The following is a 19,785-nucleotide window of genomic DNA, read 5'->3' as shown; positions in this document are numbered from 1 at the left end:
CTCTCGATTCAGCAGGTAGACAAAGATGGGTGCCTACAAGTACATCCAGGAGCTATGGAGGAAAAAGCAGTCGGATGTGATGCGATTCCTCCTTCGTGTCCGCTGTTGGCAGTATCGCCAGCTGTCTGCCTTGCACCGAGCTCCCCGGCCAACCAGACCAGACAAAGCTCGCAGGCTGGGATATAAGGCCAAGCAAGGTAATGCGATGTAGAGGTGGAGTCCTTGCGCTTCGTGATGGAGCGGCTGAGTTTTATGTCAGTTTCCTTCATTCCTTAAGCGATAGTAGAATAACAAAATCTGAAACTTAAATATTGCCCAAGAAACTGGTGTCCTGCATGAAATGAACTTAACGTTATAAATCTGTTAAATTGGTAGCAGTGCCCACAGCCCAAAACCTTATGTGATGTAGTTTTGAATTCACGCCTTCTGTGGCCATTTTGGCAGGTGGAGATTGAGCGGGCTTTGGCTTTAATTCTTGTTCTTGTGCTGTGTTACTACTGCAGAGTTGACCAGTGCTTTTAGTATCCTAGGTTTGAGGGGGGGGTGTCCTTTCTCTGCCCAGATTTTGTCATGCGTTACTTTGACTGTATTACAGCTGCATGTGCTTGAGTAAGCAAGATGATGTAGTTTTTACTGTCATTAGAAAACAGTTACTGGTCAGTGAAAGAAACTTGGGGAAAGTGGCCATCCATCTGTAACTTGAGCAAATCCTTAAAACAGTATGTTTATTCACTATCAAAATATAAAGTTAAGAGTCTATGCTTCTGTTACTGTTTGTGAAGTTTGTTCAGTTTCCTCATTTTTCAGTGATCACATTTCAGCAGGGTTTGTGGATGGCTTGTGCTTCAGTGCCTTATGAATGCTACTATCAGAATATGGGATTTTTAGGTTTGGGGTGGGTGTTTTGGGGTGGGTTGTTTTTTTTTTTTTGTGTTACAACGTAGCTGTTCTTAGTGTATTTGGAACTGCATGGTGGAAAGGTGCTGTAAGCTCTGCTTTGGAACTAAAAAATAGTCGTGACAGGACATCACTTCCCTTACTCAGGTAATAGAAATAACAAAAACATCTTGTGCTAGCCACCTCCAGTTGTAGGTTTTGGTGAAGATAGGTATAGTGACCTAATTTTGCAGCATTTAATGTAAAATTTTGGGGGTTGGAAATGCAGCATGGGCATAAAAATTGTATTGCTGTGATCTGCACTTGCTACACTACAGAATTCTTCTAGTTCCTAAGTCACCATTTCTTTTAGGTTACGTTATCTACCGTGTCCGTGTTCGTCGTGGAGGTCGTAAACGCCCAGTCCCAAAAGGTGCAACCTATGGTAAACCTGTGCATCATGGTGTTAACCAGCTGAAGTTTGCCCGGAGTCTTCAGTCTGTAGCAGAGGTGACTATTTTGGTTATTGCTCAGAAACTTGGCAGTAGGAAGGTCTTAGTCTGTAGAAGTTGAAAATGCTCAGAGACAAAAAAAAACCCCCGAAACAACTGTTAACTGTTTACTTCTAAAGTATGCCACAATATTTGTAATGAAAAATAGACATACAACTAGTATAAACCCCAGTAAAATAAAGGGTTAGGCATGAGAAATAAGAATTCAAATATGCTAAGGTGTCTGACTTCACTCATCACTACATCCCGCCTCTGTGTTCCCTGCCATGTTGTATGTATTACCAGCTTTAGGTAATGGTCCTTTCACAAAGTGCAGATGAGTTCCTGTCTTAAAGTCTGTAGCACCTGTTTGTGTAGTAGGAGTGCTGCACAGTGTACTTAGCTGTATCATAGGATCTGAAAGCAGCATGCCAGAGACCTTCTGGTTCTTTATAAAAAACTTTGGTACCTCACAAGCACAAAGGTTGGTCGTTAACTTGTTTTTAGGTCAAATGCTGTTACCCGCTGAAATAACTCAAAATGGAAACTTTAATTCGATGAGATCTTTAAGTTTCATAATGTCACAGTTACAGTGTTGAAGAGATGTAGTTCTCATCTCTAGAAAAAACTTTCAGTGGGTTAGAATTGATACTAGTCTGCACTCTCAAAAAAGAGACATTGTGAAAGAATAGAGACTGCTCATTGCCTTTCCATCTTGAAGCAGAAGACTTTTCTGTTCCCAGGACTCAAAAATATTCATAAGTGACTTCAGCAAGTTGAATATGGTGGGGGTTTTTAAAGGGGAAAAAAAGAATGTAAATGGGACATGATAATTTAAAAGAAACACAGATGAGTTTAAATTAAAAATGCAACTATGTGTTTTCAGTGCTTATGGCACGCTCTTCATAGATGCTCTTCTCAGATATATGATGGCTAACCACATGCTCACTTGTGGTGACAGCTCATGGAAGATGTTATTGGCCCTCAGTTTTAGTTCAAAATTTTCTGAATCTGACACGCTCTTTCCTAGAAGACTTACATTTTTCAGATAGAAATATTATAGAAATATAAAATCTCAATTGTAGCTACCGTCCCCCCATAGAAGCTGGTTGAGGGTGATTGGTGTTTTAATGTTTAATATACGTGTTGCTCTCACATGCTAGAATAAAATGAGGACTTGAAAGGATTTTATTACATATGCAGAAAATAGTCAAGTGCTGTTCAGTGGAAGACTGTAGCAATAGGTTGGGATCGTATTGGGATAGAAGATGGGTGGGCTCCATTGGTTCATACTTTCCCACGGTAATGATGAAGTCCTACAATTAAACACACTTTTAATGTTTTAAATAAGAAGCATTCTTGACAGGAGAGGCAGATGGAGTTGCATAATTGGTATTTTCTGCTTTGTTTTGTTTTCTAAAGTAAGACTGCTTCTTTCCAACCACAAGTGAGGACAGGAATAGCAAGCACTAATATGCCAGCAGTGGAACAAAGACTTGTTACATCAGCTCTTCCTTTTCTCCTATCAATATGGGCTTATTCTCTGCAGAAGTGTCTTTCTCCCCTGTAGCTTTGGATGTGCAAATTGATCAGTCTTTCATAACTTCCCGCAAAAGATTGTTCCGCGGCCCCAAGTGCAGCTTGTGTTCTTCATCTTCACGTTAAAGTTGTTTTTAACTCTGTGTATTTACTGATTGGGTGCTTCTGTGTACAAAGCAGTTCTTTCTTTTGTTAACCAAGCACCTTCCTCCTTACGTTCTTTAAAACCTGTTTCATGTAGGAATCCAAGCAGCCTTTTTTTTTTTAATACAGCATTCCTTTCAGCTATTATTTTTTCTTGCGTCTCTGCGGCTGGAAGGGGAGCAGTTGTTTTAGGAAGAGAGGGTCTCTCGGGGCAAGCTGAAATTTCTAGCACCTACAAAATTTTAGGTTTGAGTTATTCATATCTTTCTGTGTGAAGAGTGCCCTGATGCATGATTTTACAGCCTTTTGCATTTATTTTTTCCTCTAGGAACGTGCTGGCCGTCACTGTGGGGCTCTGAGAGTCTTGAACTCGTATTGGGTCGGTGAAGATTCCACTTATAAGTTTTTTGAAGTGATCCTGATTGATCCTTTCCATAAGACCATCAGGCGCAACCCTGATACTCAATGGATCACCAAGCCTGTCCACAAGCACAGAGAGATGCGTGGGCTGACGTCGGCCGGGCGGAAGAGCCGTGGTCTTGGCAAGGGCCACAAATTCCACCACACCATTGGTGGCTCACGTCGTGCTGCCTGGAGAAGACGCAATACCCTGCAGCTCCACCGTTACCGTTAATTCTTGTAACAATCTAATAAAGCTGATGCGGGTTGTTGAATTTAACAAGTGCTTCTGCTGCTTCTTGGTTTATGTGGAGAAGTGTAGAATTCTCCAGGAGTTCAGTTGTTTCCGTATTTTGAAAGGCTTTTGAAAATGTAATTTGATATTTGTGAAGATTGTAGGCCCCGAGCATAGAGTTCTGTGATGGGTTTCACTTTTGATAACACTGAAAAGTCATGTGCAGCGTGAATTGAAAGCCTAATGGCTAGTCCATGTTCTTTTCTCTGTTGGTCTGAGTATACTTCTTCACTGTCCGTAGGTCGGGGTCTCTGTGTCCTGTGCTTAGAGTGAAGGCCAGCTTTGATCTTGTGCAATGAGATGTAAACTGAAAGTGCTAGTTTATTTTTTATAGTGATTAAATACTAATGGCAATTTTGTTTTTCAAGTTCTGTTTTTTTGTATGTCTTCAGTGTGAAACCAGCTCTTGAGCCTGTGTTATCTGCAAACATTGGCTAAATCAACTAAGCGTAGAATAGAAAGGTAAGGCTTGCTCTGTTCATTAAAGTGCACAGTATTTTAAATATGGACACTTCACAAAGAACTATATGATGTTTTAGGTTGAATAATAAAATATTGACTGTAGAGTAGGTATTACTTCATTTGTGCAAGATTCCAGGCTGTTCATTTTACATTTTGCAGTGGAGACAGTGTTGCTTAGATCTGCCTTTTGGTACTAGAACAGAGAACGTTTCTCTGGTGTTAAAGAGCTGCATTCTGATTTACTCTACATGGTTAGGTGGTAGAAATAGTCACATTTGGATGACAGACAGTTGTAATCATAGATGAATGTATTTTAGGCTATATTTTGTGAAATTATAGTGTGAACTTTCAGCATGAAGTCAGCTTGCACATAAACACTGAGAGGAGAATAACTGCAAGTTCTGGTAAATGAGCTTGCATGGCTGTCCTAGCTTCCACAGATTTCATACCATGTCCATTGGGTAGTGATAGGAAAAGGGATCAAAAGAAGGCGCAAGAAGTAGCTGTGTCTTCCTAGAGCTTCAACTTCAGGTGTGGAAAGATTAAAAAAAAAAAAAAGTGCTGGGACTGAAATGTCTAAGATTTGCCCTTCAACTGAGAAATTAGCCTACTTGTTTTGCTCTTTAAGGTCTTAGAGGAGGACGGTAGTCTGAAGAAGAGACTCTTTGGCAGTGTGTTCTTCAAGCCAGGAAGAACAGCTGAAGGCAGCAATCCTTTCATGACATGTTTTGTTTGACTCCAACAAGAAAAAATTCAAAAGGAATCTTCTGTTAAAAAGTGCTATCTGCTCCTCTAAAGAAGGGAGATTTTTTTTAACCTTCCCTCTGAAGCAGCACTAGTATTCTTGAAAGCAGCTCCTGTGATGGTGTAGGACAGGGAGTGGAAGTTCCTAGACCAGATTTGGTGAATGAGGTCTCCCCTGAGCATGGAGGGGGTTACTGTAGGGGGGGGGGGGCTGATCTTCCCCTTTTGTAGATTCAAGGGCTTAAGGTGGTGCCAATATAGTCAACATGTCCATTTTTTTTTTTTTTTAAGGTAACAACTTCGAGCCTGATGATGCTGTACTAGGTCTTGTTAAGCTGTTTAGGACCCTTGCCATTGATGGGGGAAGGTGATAGCGGGTGGCGGGGCAGTCGGCACTAGTGCTGTGTCCTTTGCCAGGGTTCAAAACTTGTAGCATGGGGGGGGTGTCTTCAGTGAGACTTGCCTGAGGTTTCCCCTGGTTGTCCTGTAGCTTTTTGAACTTTAAAACGGGGGGGAAGTACTGTCACCTCCAAAGTTTATTGAAAGCTACTGATGAAAGTGTATGTAAGAGGGCATGGTATTTATCAGACAAGCTAAGGAATTTGAAATGGATGGTACTGTCTTCAAGGGGAGCTCTGGGTACGTACGGCTCATCCCAAGTCTTGGGGAAATCAGATTGCCGTAGCATCTTCTCACACTGGAAGTGTCTTATGCTCTGTTAAACAGTGTTTTGGGTTAGGAGGAGGGGAAATTGCAGTGCAGTATTTGTGTGAAGAGGAAAGGCAAATTATTAAAACCTGTATTTAAAAAAGGCAAAACATTGAGGAAAAACTTGTTTGTTTGAGGTTGTTAGCTTGGGAAACCAGGCTTAGAGAGAGGTTATGTGATCTCTGCCTTTCCTACTTGATTTTTGAACCTGTTGTGCAAGTTCAACAGATTGCAAGTCTGTGTTCCTTAAGAGTTTGGTGAAAATCAGTCATCTGAGATAGTAGTCCTACTGAGAGGCTGTTACTTGAGTTCAACCCTCCTTATACACCAAGAGTCTGCCTGAAACACGGATACTAAGCTGTAGCTGAAGGAGGGCAGGGAGAGGGAAGAGGAAGCATCAGGAATTTCACTAGTGAAATTTATTAAGACACAGAGGAATCCAATAATCTGTTTCCAAGCCATCTACTTGGCTCTGCTTGCAGGACTGATTATTTCTCAGTCTGAACAGGCATGCTTTAGATGTAATTAAAAGACCTGTCTGGTTTCTAGGCAAGACAAAATGAGTACCACAGTTCAACTGCAGAGAAACGGGGCTGTACAGTACCAGCCTATTTCAGCCTGGTATCAGGTGCTGTTGAAAATAGTTAACTGTAAGCTTTTATTAGGCTGGATTTCACTTTGGTGTAAACTGCCTAGATTAACTAATTGCATAGCCTTTGGTAGGAGGTGAGGGCCTGGCAAGCAACTCAGCCCCTGTTAGAAACTAATTCTGTCCTCCTGGAGGGCGGGATGTGTAAAAACAGATTGTGTGATTTAGCATGTTCTTTAAATAAGCAAGTAGTAAACTCCCTTCCACGTAGCTAATAGAAGTGCTCATTACTTGGCAACACTAGCTAAGTTGAAAAGTACAGGCTCGCTAATCAACAGCGAGTGTAATTGTTTCCTTACATTGTCTCCGAAGTGTTGGGAGTCTCTGTGAGGCAGCTGTGTGCTGCTGGGCGAGGGACGCCGGCGTGCTGCCTGTGGTAGGCACAGATGTTGATGGAGGGGGCAGTTGGCTCCTTCCTTGCAGCAGAAGGTCATTGAATGTCACGGGTGATTTTGTGGGGGTCTTAGAATGAAGTAATTAGCGATGGAGGAGAGTAATAGCTTGACTTGCTCACTTATCTCTGTCCTTGTAATGCAGCATTTGTTCACTAGCCTTGACCCAGTGAGAAAAGTGACTGCATGTGAACAGTCCCGTCCAGCTAATGAATTAAAAAGCTAGACTCTAAAAATAGACCTGATTCCTACTCTTTTATCTGCTCACTCTCCAAGAGGGGAAAAAACACCATCTTTTTTGCCCTTGTATGGCTCTTTTCTTTTGCAGCACACACAGGTCTAGTTCTAAGAGTATCAAGCCAAAATACCCAGAGTGATGGAAACACTGCTTCAGCCACAAAAAAGCAATTTGGATTTGAATTGGACGCTCTTTTCTGGGGCTTTGAGCAAGCACCAAGTTTTTGATCCAATCCTTTTCAAGTAATTGCTTGAAATGTAAAGCTGTATAAAAGGATGGAGAGCCTGTGGGTTGTTCTCTTCATGTGTCAAGGTTCTGAATCAGCCTCAATTTAATAACTACACACAGAGTGTTTAGGTTGCAAAGTCTAGCTCCCTGAAGTTAGGAAGTGCCTGAGCTACACTGCTTACACAACCTTTAATTCAGTGGCTATCCTGCTCTTACCTAACGTGCCAGAAGAGGCCTCTGGCAAAGCCAGGACTGGAACCCAGTTTTTCTGGGCCCCTTGTCACTGCCTGAAATTTAAGAGACCATGCTTTTCTTTGGTATCAAATGATGTTCAATGATATCATATAATTAAAGGCTTTTATGTAATGAAGATGACATTTAATCTCATTAACTACTGTCAACTCTCCCATCATTCAGGGAAATGGAGAGCTGGGGTATCCTGGAGCTCAATGGGAGCAGATGAGTGATTAAATTAAGCCTGGCTCTGTTAAGATCAATGCTGGCTGAGATCGCTCTCTCAGATGGAAAGTAGCCCCCTTCTGAGCCTGCTCAGGTCTCCCCATGTTGCCTTCCTGGTACCAGGCTTTAGAAAAACCCTTGCTAGTTAATATGTTGGACCCTAGCTGGCTCCTTAGGGGTTATGCAGCCTGTATCTTGTTGCGAAAGGGCTGTGGAGGCATACCTCTGGACCCAAGCTGACTGTCCACGTGCAAGTTGAGAAGTTCCCTTGGAAACACAAGAATCAAGAGGCACATAGAAGGAAAAAAAGACAAGGAGAAGAAAAAAGAAGAGGACAAGTCAGCTTGGCTTCCAGGGGGGCTTGTTAGTACCCCAGTGCTGCCCAGAGACAGGAACGCATTGCAAAGGAGGCTACAGCTAGCCAGGGTTCATCAGCCAAGTTTGTGTGGTGCAGTCCCCGTGGTATAAACTTGGCTGGACCCAAGTCTCCTCAGCACAGAACTAGCTCCGCGTGCCTGTCTCTCGGGTGTCAATCTGCAACCCCGACAAACCAGGCAGTGGCTGCACTTCACCAAACCCAGAGCAGAAGGACGGTTCTCGGTTGGTGCTGCGAACCATAGGCTGTGAAAGGCACTACATCCAATGCTCAGGCCCTCCATCTTCCAGGCTCATCACCAGGCTCTCTGTCAATAGCCAGAACAGCAGGCAGAAACCAAGACCCTATTACACTCTGCGTTGTGTTCACACGTGTAACGAAAATGAGTCGCCGTCCCCAGCTCATACACCAAGTGAAGGAAGTAGCTCATTAGTCCGGTGTTCACTCATTCATTTATTCATACATTTTTCTTCCAGCATTGTTTTTCTGTGACTAACAAGCAATTATTTGAACCCTTTCCTTGTATGAGAATCGCGGCCCTTCAACTCATCCGCTGCTACAATCCACTTGCCTCTCTCACGGGTTTCGTGATTAGTCAGATGAGTTTAGATAGCCAGTTATGCAACCTTTATAAATAATGTGTTTTGAGCTTTGTGTTTTCAGTTCATTTAGAGCTATATATAAAATTGATGTCTTATAAGTTGCTATGTTGTTTGCAACTATTTGGAAAGCAGTTTTGTCAATGCACAGTTAAACAGAGTCATAGTAAATCTTTTAAGTAAAATAGAAAATTTTGTATTGTTTTCACTTTGTAAGTTATTGCTACAGGTGTTGATGGAGAACATCTGCTTACGATCTTTTTTACAGAAAAAGATACAAAGTAAGATTCAGCTACACAAGAAAAACGGAGGACAGATATAAACCAGTTAATATTTATAAACTTAGGAAAAGAGGTGGAAATAAAAGGAACTTTCTTGATTCTTTTTAAATAGATTTATACATACGTTATTTATACAAAATACAGGATTCAATTGGTTCTATTGAATCTAGAGAATCTAGTTCCCAATTTTAATGTAGGTAGTTTTATTTCTGATAGATGCCTGGTTGTCCATTCTTAGTAGGCAGAGACTAAAAACCCATATGAACTGATAGTGAGATACTAAGTTTTTCATGTTAATGCCCATGATTTGTACTGGGAAGATGATTGCTGCCCTTTATGTGTGATGCACATTTTAGATTGTAGTTGCTGCTTGGGTTTTGGGCCCTGTTTTAGCCAAACAGCAATTTTAAAGCAACAGTTATACCATATCCATGGGAAACACAAAATAAATTAATTACTATAATGGGTTACACTGGAAATCCAATTCTTAGATTTATGATTTATGTTGCTGAGAAGGAAAAAAGGAGAAAACAACCCACTGTGAACAACTGAATCACTGTTCTGACTCCTGAGGATAAATGAAAAACTCCGCTATAGTTATTATTTTCATTGGCTAGTTTAATAAAAAATACAAGCATCATAAAACTATGGAAACCATATGGCAAACACGAGTTCTATTTTCTCCATTGATGGTCCCATCCATTTAGAACTGAAAACTTTAAAATACCTCTCTAATAACTGATCTTGCCTTCTAGTAGGTGCCATTCTGGCAACATTCTGAATTTTTAATTTATTTTAAGAAAAGTAATTTTAAAATAAGGAAGTAAGAGATTTGTTTTGAGCCTGAATAATTATTTTAGCCAAATTATGACTGTGTGGAAATGAACTGCAGAACTGGAATTTTGTCCAGATCATCATGAACACTGAAACTTGATGGGTTTTGCAGATTTTGCAAATCATCTTAAAATCACATAAATTGCATTACAGTTTGAATATTGAATTGTATGGTCCTTTCATAGAAAACTTTTAATAGCAGTAAAGGCTGAAGCAATTTCGTCGTATGCAGAGGAGTGAGACGGAGAACCGGGGAAGCGATTACCTTCCATCTTTCCCTGCTTTGGCCCCTGAAGTGGTAACCCTGGACCAGCTCTTTCGGCACCTACCAGCCAACCCAACCTGACCCATCTCGTTTCTCCTGGATTTATTACAGCCCGTGCAACAGGCTACTGCTTGCTGCTGACTCGGTTCTTTCTGTTGTTGTTGTCCAATAGGAGTGAGATTGACAAAGTTGTAGTCGTTTGGGTTTGTAAAAAATGCGCTTCTCAGCTTCGTATGCCAACGCTGTTGTCAGAAGAGCTGGCTCCAGCTGTCTGTCAGGCACGGCGGGGAGGAGAAGAGGTGGGAGAGCAGTAGGTCTAAGCTGGCCAGCTCTGAGGCGGGAGACTTCCTCATTCAAAGATAGACCCAGTGTAATGTGTCCCACTGAGATCCGTGACCCAGGACCAGATAAGACTTGGCATTGCCTCAAATTGGGGGGGGGGGGGGGGGGGGGGGAGAAGTGTGAGCTAATCAAGCCCCTGGCTCTGGTGATAACGGCGTTTGGCAGTGCCTGGCCTCCCACCACACGAACGGCCGTGCAGGGCCAGTCCAGACGTCTAATGGGCAGTGTCCGCATTTGACAGGGACCAGCGATGGGTGTTTGGAGAAAGGCTGGTGAGCACGGAGCAAGTCCAGCCCTGCATGTAGCATCTCCAGTTCTCTAAAGAGCAGGGCAAGGATTTCCTCGCACCGTGGTTGACGTCGGACTGTCCTGCTCATTAACTGCAGCAGGACCTGCATGCCAACAGCCACCCAGGACAGCTGCAAGCTGTGACATCCAGAGCTAGCTGGGAACTCCCACCGGGCTTCTGGCTCAGCAGAAGCGTGGGCTGGATCCGTACACGGGATGGCATCTGAAGGTAGATAAAGAGAAAATGATTGCCTTGACTCATAGGTGCCTCTTGTAATTTGAAATGGGAAGTGGAAATATAACCTGTTTTGATGGTCTGCTCCTGGAAGCTCACTGAACCAGAGACTTTACAGATGACTCAGAGCAAGATGGTCGTTCGCCAAGAACTGCTGTATCAAGGATTTGGCACGATTATATAACAAGCAGTTGTCCTTCACCACTGATAATGTGCCTTCTCTGCAAGACTGATGCTTACAATTGACCAGTTTTGAGGAACTGCAATAAAACAAAATGGCAAGTGCCTGTAGGCATTTTCAGGATGCAGCTGAGCTCCTGCCCGGAACAGACCTATTATTTGTTTCTAGACATTGTGCTACAGTTGTTCAGGAAGAGAAGATAAAATTTCACTGCTAGCCTCATGATGCCACCCATTCCTTTGCAGCGGTCCCATTTAAGTTGTGTTTAGCATGGTGTACCTCGCTCTATTTAGCAAAAGCACTAAAACTAGTTGTGGAGAATGTACCTGTTTCTTTGCAGTTAAAATGGCTAAGGTTCAGAGAGTGATCTTTTTGCTTTTTGGGAGCTGGGGCAAAGCTGGCTTCTTTTGTGTGCTTGAATTTTGCTATGTCTCTTTCAATGCTTCTACTGGAAAAGTTTGTACTGGATTGAGTGTTGGTGAAAATTGTCAGTGTTTGTAGCTGGAGGTTAAGAAGATCCTTTCTATCCTCAAAAAAAGTGTTTGCATTCTTCCAGTTCAGAAAAAAAACCAGAAGAAACAGGAATGCTCCTTTTTGTTTATGTTTGATATCACCTTTTGGAGAAGATAATTGATTGTGGCAGGGAGTTCCAAGAGTATTTTCAGTCCTTGGAGCTGTGTTTGAGACCCTAGCTGGGAATCACATGCATTCGCTGATGTTCACGTAACAATAGATGAAGTGACCATGATGATTTTATTAAAACTGTAAGTGCCTCACCAGGAGGTTCTGTTGGTTTGCCTGTGATCACTAGAAGGAATGAGAGAATTTGCTTCATTCCTTCTTATTTGTAATGGTTTAGAGCAGAAAGTTCTTACTCTGACTTACTGTAGAGAGCCAGTTTTGCTGCGTGTGAAGCTGGTAGCTGAATCTGACTAAATGCGTGTCTGTCTTTATTCATGAGGCTGATAATATCCAGCTCTGTTTCCATCACATCAAATACCAATGGTCCCTTAATAGGAATATCGTTGTGTCAGGAGTAATCTGGGCAAGTTGCTGAGGCATAACACAGGCCCAAGATTCAGGACAGCCAAAGAGGTCAGTATTTCCATCGCTTGTACAAGTGCCAAAACTACAAGCGTAGATTAGTTTGGATCCACAGCAATGTTTGTATCCAGAGATATCCCACAAACATATTTCTAAGACCCTACGAACATAATTTGGATCTTACACTGGTATTACAGGATTATAACCCTTTTGCTTTCAGTAGAGTTATTCCAGATTTATCTGGAATCCGAGTTATTTTAAGAAGCATTGTATATTTGCAAAATAGTTTGAATACCTCAGGTTTGTTTCTACTAAGCTTTCACTCTTGCTGCCCATGCCTTGCATAGGATTTTATGAGAGAAACTACATTTGTTTTAACAGTTAAGTTTTTATAGCTGGAAGCAATTTTCTTTAGTGTAACATTTCAGAAGCCCTTTATGGCTAGCGATATTTCATTGAATGCCTGAAGATTGAGACCTACTGCATGACTTTATCATGTATAAAGCTTATTATCTGACATAATTTGGTGCATAGCAGGCTTATTTATTTAAAAGGTCACACAATCATATTTCACCACTGGTAATGGCATTTTTATCCATTTAATAGGTTTATCCTAAAGCATATTGATTCTTAACGCATTTTGTTCTGAAGCCAGTTAATAACTTTAACTCTTCAGGCTCTTAGCAGAATAGAGAAGCCAGCATTTCAGAACAAGAATTTGACCAGTTGGGCCTAATCCAGGAGGACACAAGGTCTGATACGGTGTTCCATGCATCATCTCCTGATACAACTCAGCACCTTGAAGCATTAGGCCTTAAATCATCTTTTGACCTCCAGATTAGCCAGGGTGACACAACAATCGGGGAAAAAACACTGCGCTATATAGAGCTGCTGAAAGTCTGAAGCTGTCCTGGCCCTTAAACTGCCAGCTATCCTTTGGGTAGGTACAGGTAATAATTCTTAGGGCCAAAATATGTTTTGATTTTTTCCCCAGAGAAATTTTACTGTTTTGAATATAGTTGCCTTTGTTTTGCCTGGATATAGAAAGGCAGTCCTCTCTTTCAGGGCCAATGCACAGGGACCAATGGCACCTGTAATGAAAGGTTGTTCATTTTCTACAATCTTGGGCTATTTAGGGCCCAGATGCAGGTGGCATTTACCTCTGTTCGTGATTGAGCTGAGTTTTCTCTGGGATTTTCCTTGTAAGATATGCCAGTAACCACAATAAGCTTGTGTTGCTCCAAAGGAGAGAAGCAAAGGTGATACGCAAAACCTTGCAGGAGCTGTGGGTGACATTTCTGACTTTGTGTCCCCTCCATACAACCTGCAGATTTTTTGCAAGACAAGGAGAAGGCATCATTTGCATCTCTGCTCTGCCCAGGACTGAGCTTTGTGTTTGTGTCACACTACATCCCTCCAAGGATTAACATAGTTTACAAAGAGAAAAAGCAAACTGGATTTATGTTTTGGTGGCTCGGAGGGTTCAGAAGGGAAATGGTGAAGCCGAGCTACATGACTTCTGAAGCAATGGTTTTGATCCAGTGGCAGCAATGGCACCACACTGGGGATGTCCTGGCCAGCACTGTGCCAGTGTCACGCAATGATCGCTGGCAGCCTGCAGCTTAGCTAACTTCCTAGTGAGCATCAGTGCTTTGAAATAAGATGCTTTGCAGGACACTGTGATATAAGAGAGTTTGAAAAAGGCAGAAGAAAATCCAGTCTTAGAAGGATGTTTATTACAAAAGACACCAGAGGGAGAAATGCAGTTGCCCCTGGAGAGGCTTGGGTGGTGGGGAGAACGGACTGGCAGCTGTCAGAGCGAAAGGCAGCAGTTGTCGGCTGACTGTGCCTTCAACACAACACTGCTGATGTCTTCTCTGAGACAGTACAATGTGTCCTTAGAAATCACCTGTAGTTAAGTCACGTAAGTCTCGGTGTTTCAGTGAAAGTAAAGGGTAGCTTTGTGCATCCTTTGCACAATCCATTCTGCTTCTGTCCCAAAAATCACGGTTGGCCCAATCAAGCAATAAATATTCTCATCTTTGTTTCATTAGCTGATGATTTTATTTCTGGATAAATAGATGATGTACCAGCAGATTAAGTAACTTATAGCACAAAAAGGAAAAGGTGGGCAGTGATATTACTGCCATATAATATAGGCTTAATTAATGCAAAATCAATGCTTTGTCTTTCTGGACTAAAGGTCCAAGTCCTCACGTTCCATTAAAATCTGCAGGAGCAGCTGAGGCTAGCTGTAATACGTCACTATTGCATGAGGTTATTTCCCATCATTCTGAGCAGCCTAGAAGGCCACTTGTATTACCAACTTACGTGAATAAAAAGCACACCTGCAATAACACTAGGTAAGGGAGAAAAGCAGAAGTGTTACATGCTTCAGGCCATAAACCAACTGCTAAAGAGCTGAATCAGGAAGAAAGTTACCCTATGGGCAAGTTAGTATATAACTGTCTATTATGAGCTTTTATATCTTCCTCCAAGGCTCTGATACTTGGCACTGAGAGACAGGATGTGAGCGCGGGGAATGGTTTGTGAGCCAGTTCCTCTGTTTCGGTTATACTTAGCTCCGTGACTACACCGCTCCCGGTACCTAAGCTAGTTGCATTCATGTCATGTAGGCATGCCCTTAATGGGTAGGCTTTAAATGATTCTATATTTAGCTTTTGCTTCTTCCTAAAGCGTTCTGCACACATTCAGCCTATGAAGGGATGCGATGACAAGCTAAAGACCTCTGGGACCTCCTTATCAGGATTTCTCTTCAACAGAGAGAAAAAAAAAGTGCAACAATCTGAAGAGTTAGATATATATGTGAAATAGAAATGGAGAATAAGTAGGGCAAGGGGTCAGAAAACACTATGTAGGGCTTGACCCAAGCCAACTCTAATCGATAGAAAAATTTCCACTGGCTTCCAGAGGCTGAGATTAGTTGGATGAGTTATTGCTATTTATATCATTTAATGTAGGAAAGAAGTCACGGTTATAGCTATCATTATAATGACTTTTAGAGGGCAATATTTAAGCTAGCAACTGAAGACAGCAAGTAAATCTTTGCTTTAAAGAAGCTGGAAACGCAAGGATAGGTTTGGTATCAGTTGCCTCGCCTAAGAGAAGTGTACTTGTATGAACTACTTCCACCTGCAGCTGTGGAGCACAAATTATTCAGGACGGACAGATTACTGAGGGTTTCAGAAGGATCTTGTCAAACACACTGACTGGACAGAAAAACGGTGACAAAGTATTTTATATGGGGGAAAATAACTTTCATTATATGTAAACCATCGTAAGCTGTAAATGACCAGGGAAGAGAACTTGGACTCACTGTAGATCTGTGCAAATGTCAGCGTTGTTCTGAGCATCAGTCAAAAAGACAAATAAGAGGTTAGGAATTTTTTCCTGAGGTAATAAGGAACAAAGAAACAGAAAACATCAGGAGCTGTTGGGGCATGAAAAGATGCTGCTCCTTGGCACTCTTCATGTAAACAAATTTTTTCTCTTTGCAAAGTATATGTTTGGGGATCAAATTAATATTATTGTAAATGTGCCAGGCACTGAAGAAATCCAACTCATCCAAAAGCAGACAAATGCCTGCTGATGGAAACTCCTGCGTTCCTGGCTGGTGTGTGGATGTTTACCGGGATTAGGAGGGCCTCTCCACGGGGACAGAAAGATGCAGGCATTCTGTCCCGACCTGAGCAACGACCAGCATTTCAGGCCTGAGGAAAAAGAGTCATCGGCCTCCACATATCTCTGGTGAGGTGGCCAAAGTGCATCCTGTCCCACCATCCAGCTGTCAACTGCACTTAAGAGTTAAGTCAGCATTAATTGGTGAGACACTGTTGTGCCGTCTCCCATCCAGAGATAGGAGAGTCTGTAGCACAGATGGGAGTCACTCTGCAACCTCTGGAATTTCAACATGCAGTTTTAGCTGCTCCACATGTGTGGGGTGGGAGGAAAGAGGGGGAAATGTTTGTGTTCCTTCCCAGGGGTGGGAAGGGGGTTGTAGAAGCTTTCTGTCCCACCTTCTGTGCTTTTTCACCTCTTCTGCCCCTTCATGTGTCAATGCCTCACTTCAGTCTCTTCCCAGAACCACAACTCTTCTGCAGAGAGCAGCACCCTCAGTAAACGCAGGCTGAAGGATTCAGAGGACTGACCAAACACATGGATTCCCAATTGCTCTTTAGGTGGTTGTCCTAGTGCCTGCCCAAACTTTGGGTTGGAGAGGTGCCACGCCACTGTGAATGCCAGCAGTACACTGCCTCTCCATAATGCCAGGATTTGTTTTGCCCTTCATGGAGGGGTGAACAACACGGAGGGAATCACATCTCCTCATGGGGACCATGGAATACCCACTGAGCATCACATCTTGAAGGGACTGTTACTTGCAGCTCAGCAAGTAACACTAGAGCTTTAGCGGCCAAGCTAGGGTCAAAGAGAAGCCCCTCCAGAAGAAGCCCAGGCACCATGACTTGGTCACCACCCAGAGCCACAGGTTCTTATGCCAGGTGTTTGTTTGTGTGGGTTTGGAAGAGGTAGGTGGAAAGGGGCTCCAAGAAAAAATTGGCTCCCATATTGCAACCCACTGGCAGAGTGTTGTCTTCCCCCAGGTTACAGGGCAGAATAAAAACCTTGATGCTCTCTAAGACAGTTTTTTCCTCCAAACACTGAAGCACCTCTCATTGACTACTGTGGCAGTCCATACCTTCGTGCTGACCAGCAGACCTATAGCATAGGAGTGGACAGGGCCATTTCTGAGACCTCCTCCATTAGGAACTTCAGGATGGGAGTTACACTGGTTGCACCATCGCATGGCTACCCACAGCCAGCCCTACCTGCTGGACCTTCTCAGGAGACACACCTTTTGGCTTCCTCTGATGTTGTGGACAAGGATCCTGAGTGGAAGGCTGGGTGGTGGGCCCATTACTTGCTTTTGCCATACTCCATCCCTAAGAGAAGTGCTTGGCTCTTGCAACCCACGTGTGTGTGGGGAGCCATCTCAGGGAAGGAACCAGAGAGGATGTAGTATGGGAGCATAAGGAGCCGTCCAAGGTCATTAAGGAAGGGGTTGATCTGAGATACGAAAGAGAAGCAAAATAAAGGCATTCTTGAAGATGGGTGGGGAGTGGCTCCAGGGCTGCAAAGTGCAGCGCCAGAGGCAAGAGCAGGCTGAAACTGCTATAATGATCCCTGAGAGTCTCGAAAGCAGATGGTAGAAGATATTAGAGGCTGGAATCCCTCTGGGAGGGACAAAGTCCTGTCTTGGTGGTAAATAGGAGAGACTGAGATTGGGAGCAATAGTGTGATGGCCTCTCCCTACGGCATCCTATGAAGCTGTGTACGTTGCCTTTCCCATTTGTCCCACCAGGCAGGAGCAGCAGCATTTGTCCTCGCCCACAAAGGAAGTGGAGGAGCAGTCCTTCCGTTTATTGGCCACTCTCAGGAATGGAGTCCATGGACCCGAAAAACCTGGAGCCTCCCTTGAGCACCACAGACTGCCTGCAGGCCAGGTGGACCTTTGGTCTGAGTGCCAGTGTCTGCATACTCACCTCTGAGTGCATCACTTCCACCACTGCCAGCAAATTGAAGTCTCCTGCCTTATCCAACAGCAAGAGCTGAAGTTCTGTAGTTTTTTTTAAGTCTCAGTGAACATCTAGGGGTGGTAACCCACTGGTTAGTAAATATTACATAAGCGTCGTGTCTAATCCTTAATGCTTTGCCAAAATCCAAAAATAACAACAAAAAAACCCCTCCCACAGACAGAGAATGCACGGGCAGAGAGTACTTGCTCTGCTGTTGTTCCTGATGTTTAGCTTGGTTTCCTAAGAGAATTTGATTTACACATGATCTTCTCCTTTGAGTTTGTTGGCCAATTTCAGCTGTGAGAGGTTTAACATGGCAGGATAGTCTCATCTCAAATACATCAAACTTGTGCTTGGCCCACGAAGACCGGCAGCCAGGCGGAGGAGTGAGACAGAGACCCAGCCAGGTGCCCTGAGCATGGGAAGGGAGGGTGGGACATCGTGCCCCATACCTCGCCATGCCCAGGGCAGGCAGCACTGCTTGGCAGCCAGCAGAGCAGGCAGGGGCCATGCGAGAGAGCCAGAGGGCAACGTGGCAGGGCTTAGGAAACGTAGTTTGGAGTCGGTACGAGGAGGAGAACTGGGAACATGCAGAGGACAAGAAGCTTTTGCTGTAGGAAATCAGGGGTGGGGGATGGAGGGCCTGGAGATGGCGGTGGGGGCTGCCTGCGGACCAAGAGGAAAGCTGGACGCCTCCCGGCCGCTTGGCCACAGGCAGAAAAACAGGAAAACTCACCCGTTTGCCTTATTCGAGAAGTGAGGAAGCTCGCCCAAACTGACCTGTTTACCTCATTCGAGAAGAGAGGAAACTCACCCAAATTAGGAGGCGGTAAACTACATTTAGCTGCGTTTAACCTCCGCTTGTTAACCTCATTTAACCCCACTGCCTCCCTTTCAGTCTGGAGGTCAAAATGCACCATGAAGTGACGCATCTCCCTCTGCCTCCCGGGGGCCGAGGAAGGACAGAGCTTCATTTTGGGCTCTGCGTTCACTTAATGGAGAGCCTTCTCCCCCCCCCCCCCCCCCCCCTTACTGTTGTGGTGGGTTTTCTTTGTGGGTTCCCTTCTGGGAGCAGGAGATGGGGGAGAGTGCGGCTCCCCGCCCCCCCCCCCCCCCCCCCCCGGCGGGGACACCCCTGCTTTACCACCCACATGCAGTAGGTCCTCCGGGGGCGCATCCCTCCACAATTGGGGTGGCGTGGGGGTTTGGGGGGTGGGGGGAAGGCTGTGCCCGGAGGCTTAACTGCATTTATTTAGGCTGAAGTGGTGTGTGTACGCTAGGGAAGGGGTCTCTCCCGGATTTTCCTTCTCCGCTGCAATGAGAAAACCAGCGGCTGCCAGGGGACGGAGCACCCGTGCTCGGACCTGTCAGATGTTCCGGTCGGGAGAGGAGAGAGCTAATTAGCTGCGGCAATCAGAGCAGTGGCATTTCCTGCCGATGCTCGGCGGCGGAGCAGCCCGCCGGCGAATGCTGACACCGCCGGCCGTCACCGTGCCCCGCGGCGCCGCGGCCACGGGCACGGGCACATACTTGCGCTGCAGCCGCCGCGGTGGGCGAGCGCCGCGCCGATTTCCCCGGCCGATGGAGGTGACTTCAGCGGGGCTCCTCCCCGCCCCCGCGCCCCGCAGCGCCCGGCAAGGGGGGGGGGGGGGAGGCGACGCCGCGGCGGGGGGGGCCCTCCGCGCACACCCCGTGGCAAGCAGGTCCCGCCGCCCCCGCACGCTCCGTGCAAGCCCGGCCACCGCCGCAGAGCCCGTGCGAGCCCCGCCGCCGCCGCAGTGCCCGTGCGAGCCCCGCCACCGCGGCAATCCCCGCCGCCGCAGTGCCCCCGCGCGCCGCCCGCACGCGCCCGCCGCACGTGAGCGCTCCCGCCCGCGGCCCGGGCGGCGCGGAAAGTGTGTCACTGGGTGAGGGGGGCGGTCGGGGGCGGGGCGGGGCGGGGCGGGGCGGACGGCCGGCGGTGCCGCACTCTGCGCGGCTCCCGATCGCTTTTGTTGTAAAGGGGAGGGCGCCGCGACGGGCACCGGCAGCCGCCGCTCTGACAGGCGACAGCGCGGCCGCCTCCCGCCCGCCGGCTGCATGTAGGGCTGCGGCGGGGACGGAGCTGGGGAGACAGCCACCG

At 45.3% G+C, this 19,785-nt stretch overlaps 1 protein-coding gene across 1 annotated transcript; it reads left to right on the top strand.

Annotated features, from left to right (window-relative positions):
- Window positions 1-12: 12 nt before the first annotated feature.
- On the top strand, window positions 13-4,111 carry RPL15 (ribosomal protein L15). The gene is made up of 3 exons (XM_050892580.1): window positions 13-197; window positions 1,250-1,386; window positions 3,379-4,111. Exons 1-3 carry the CDS (start codon window positions 26-28, stop codon window positions 3,682-3,684), a joined length of 615 nt encoding a protein of 204 aa, XP_050748537.1. The 5' UTR covers window positions 13-25; the 3' UTR covers window positions 3,685-4,111.
- Window positions 4,112-19,785: the final 15,674 nt, after the last annotated feature.

This window comes from Gymnogyps californianus, chromosome 2 (assembly GCF_018139145.2).
Source record: "Gymnogyps californianus isolate 813 chromosome 2, ASM1813914v2, whole genome shotgun sequence".
Lineage (NCBI taxonomy): Eukaryota > Metazoa > Chordata > Aves > Accipitriformes > Cathartidae > Gymnogyps > Gymnogyps californianus.
This window is presented reverse-complemented; position numbering and strand designations above follow the sequence as displayed.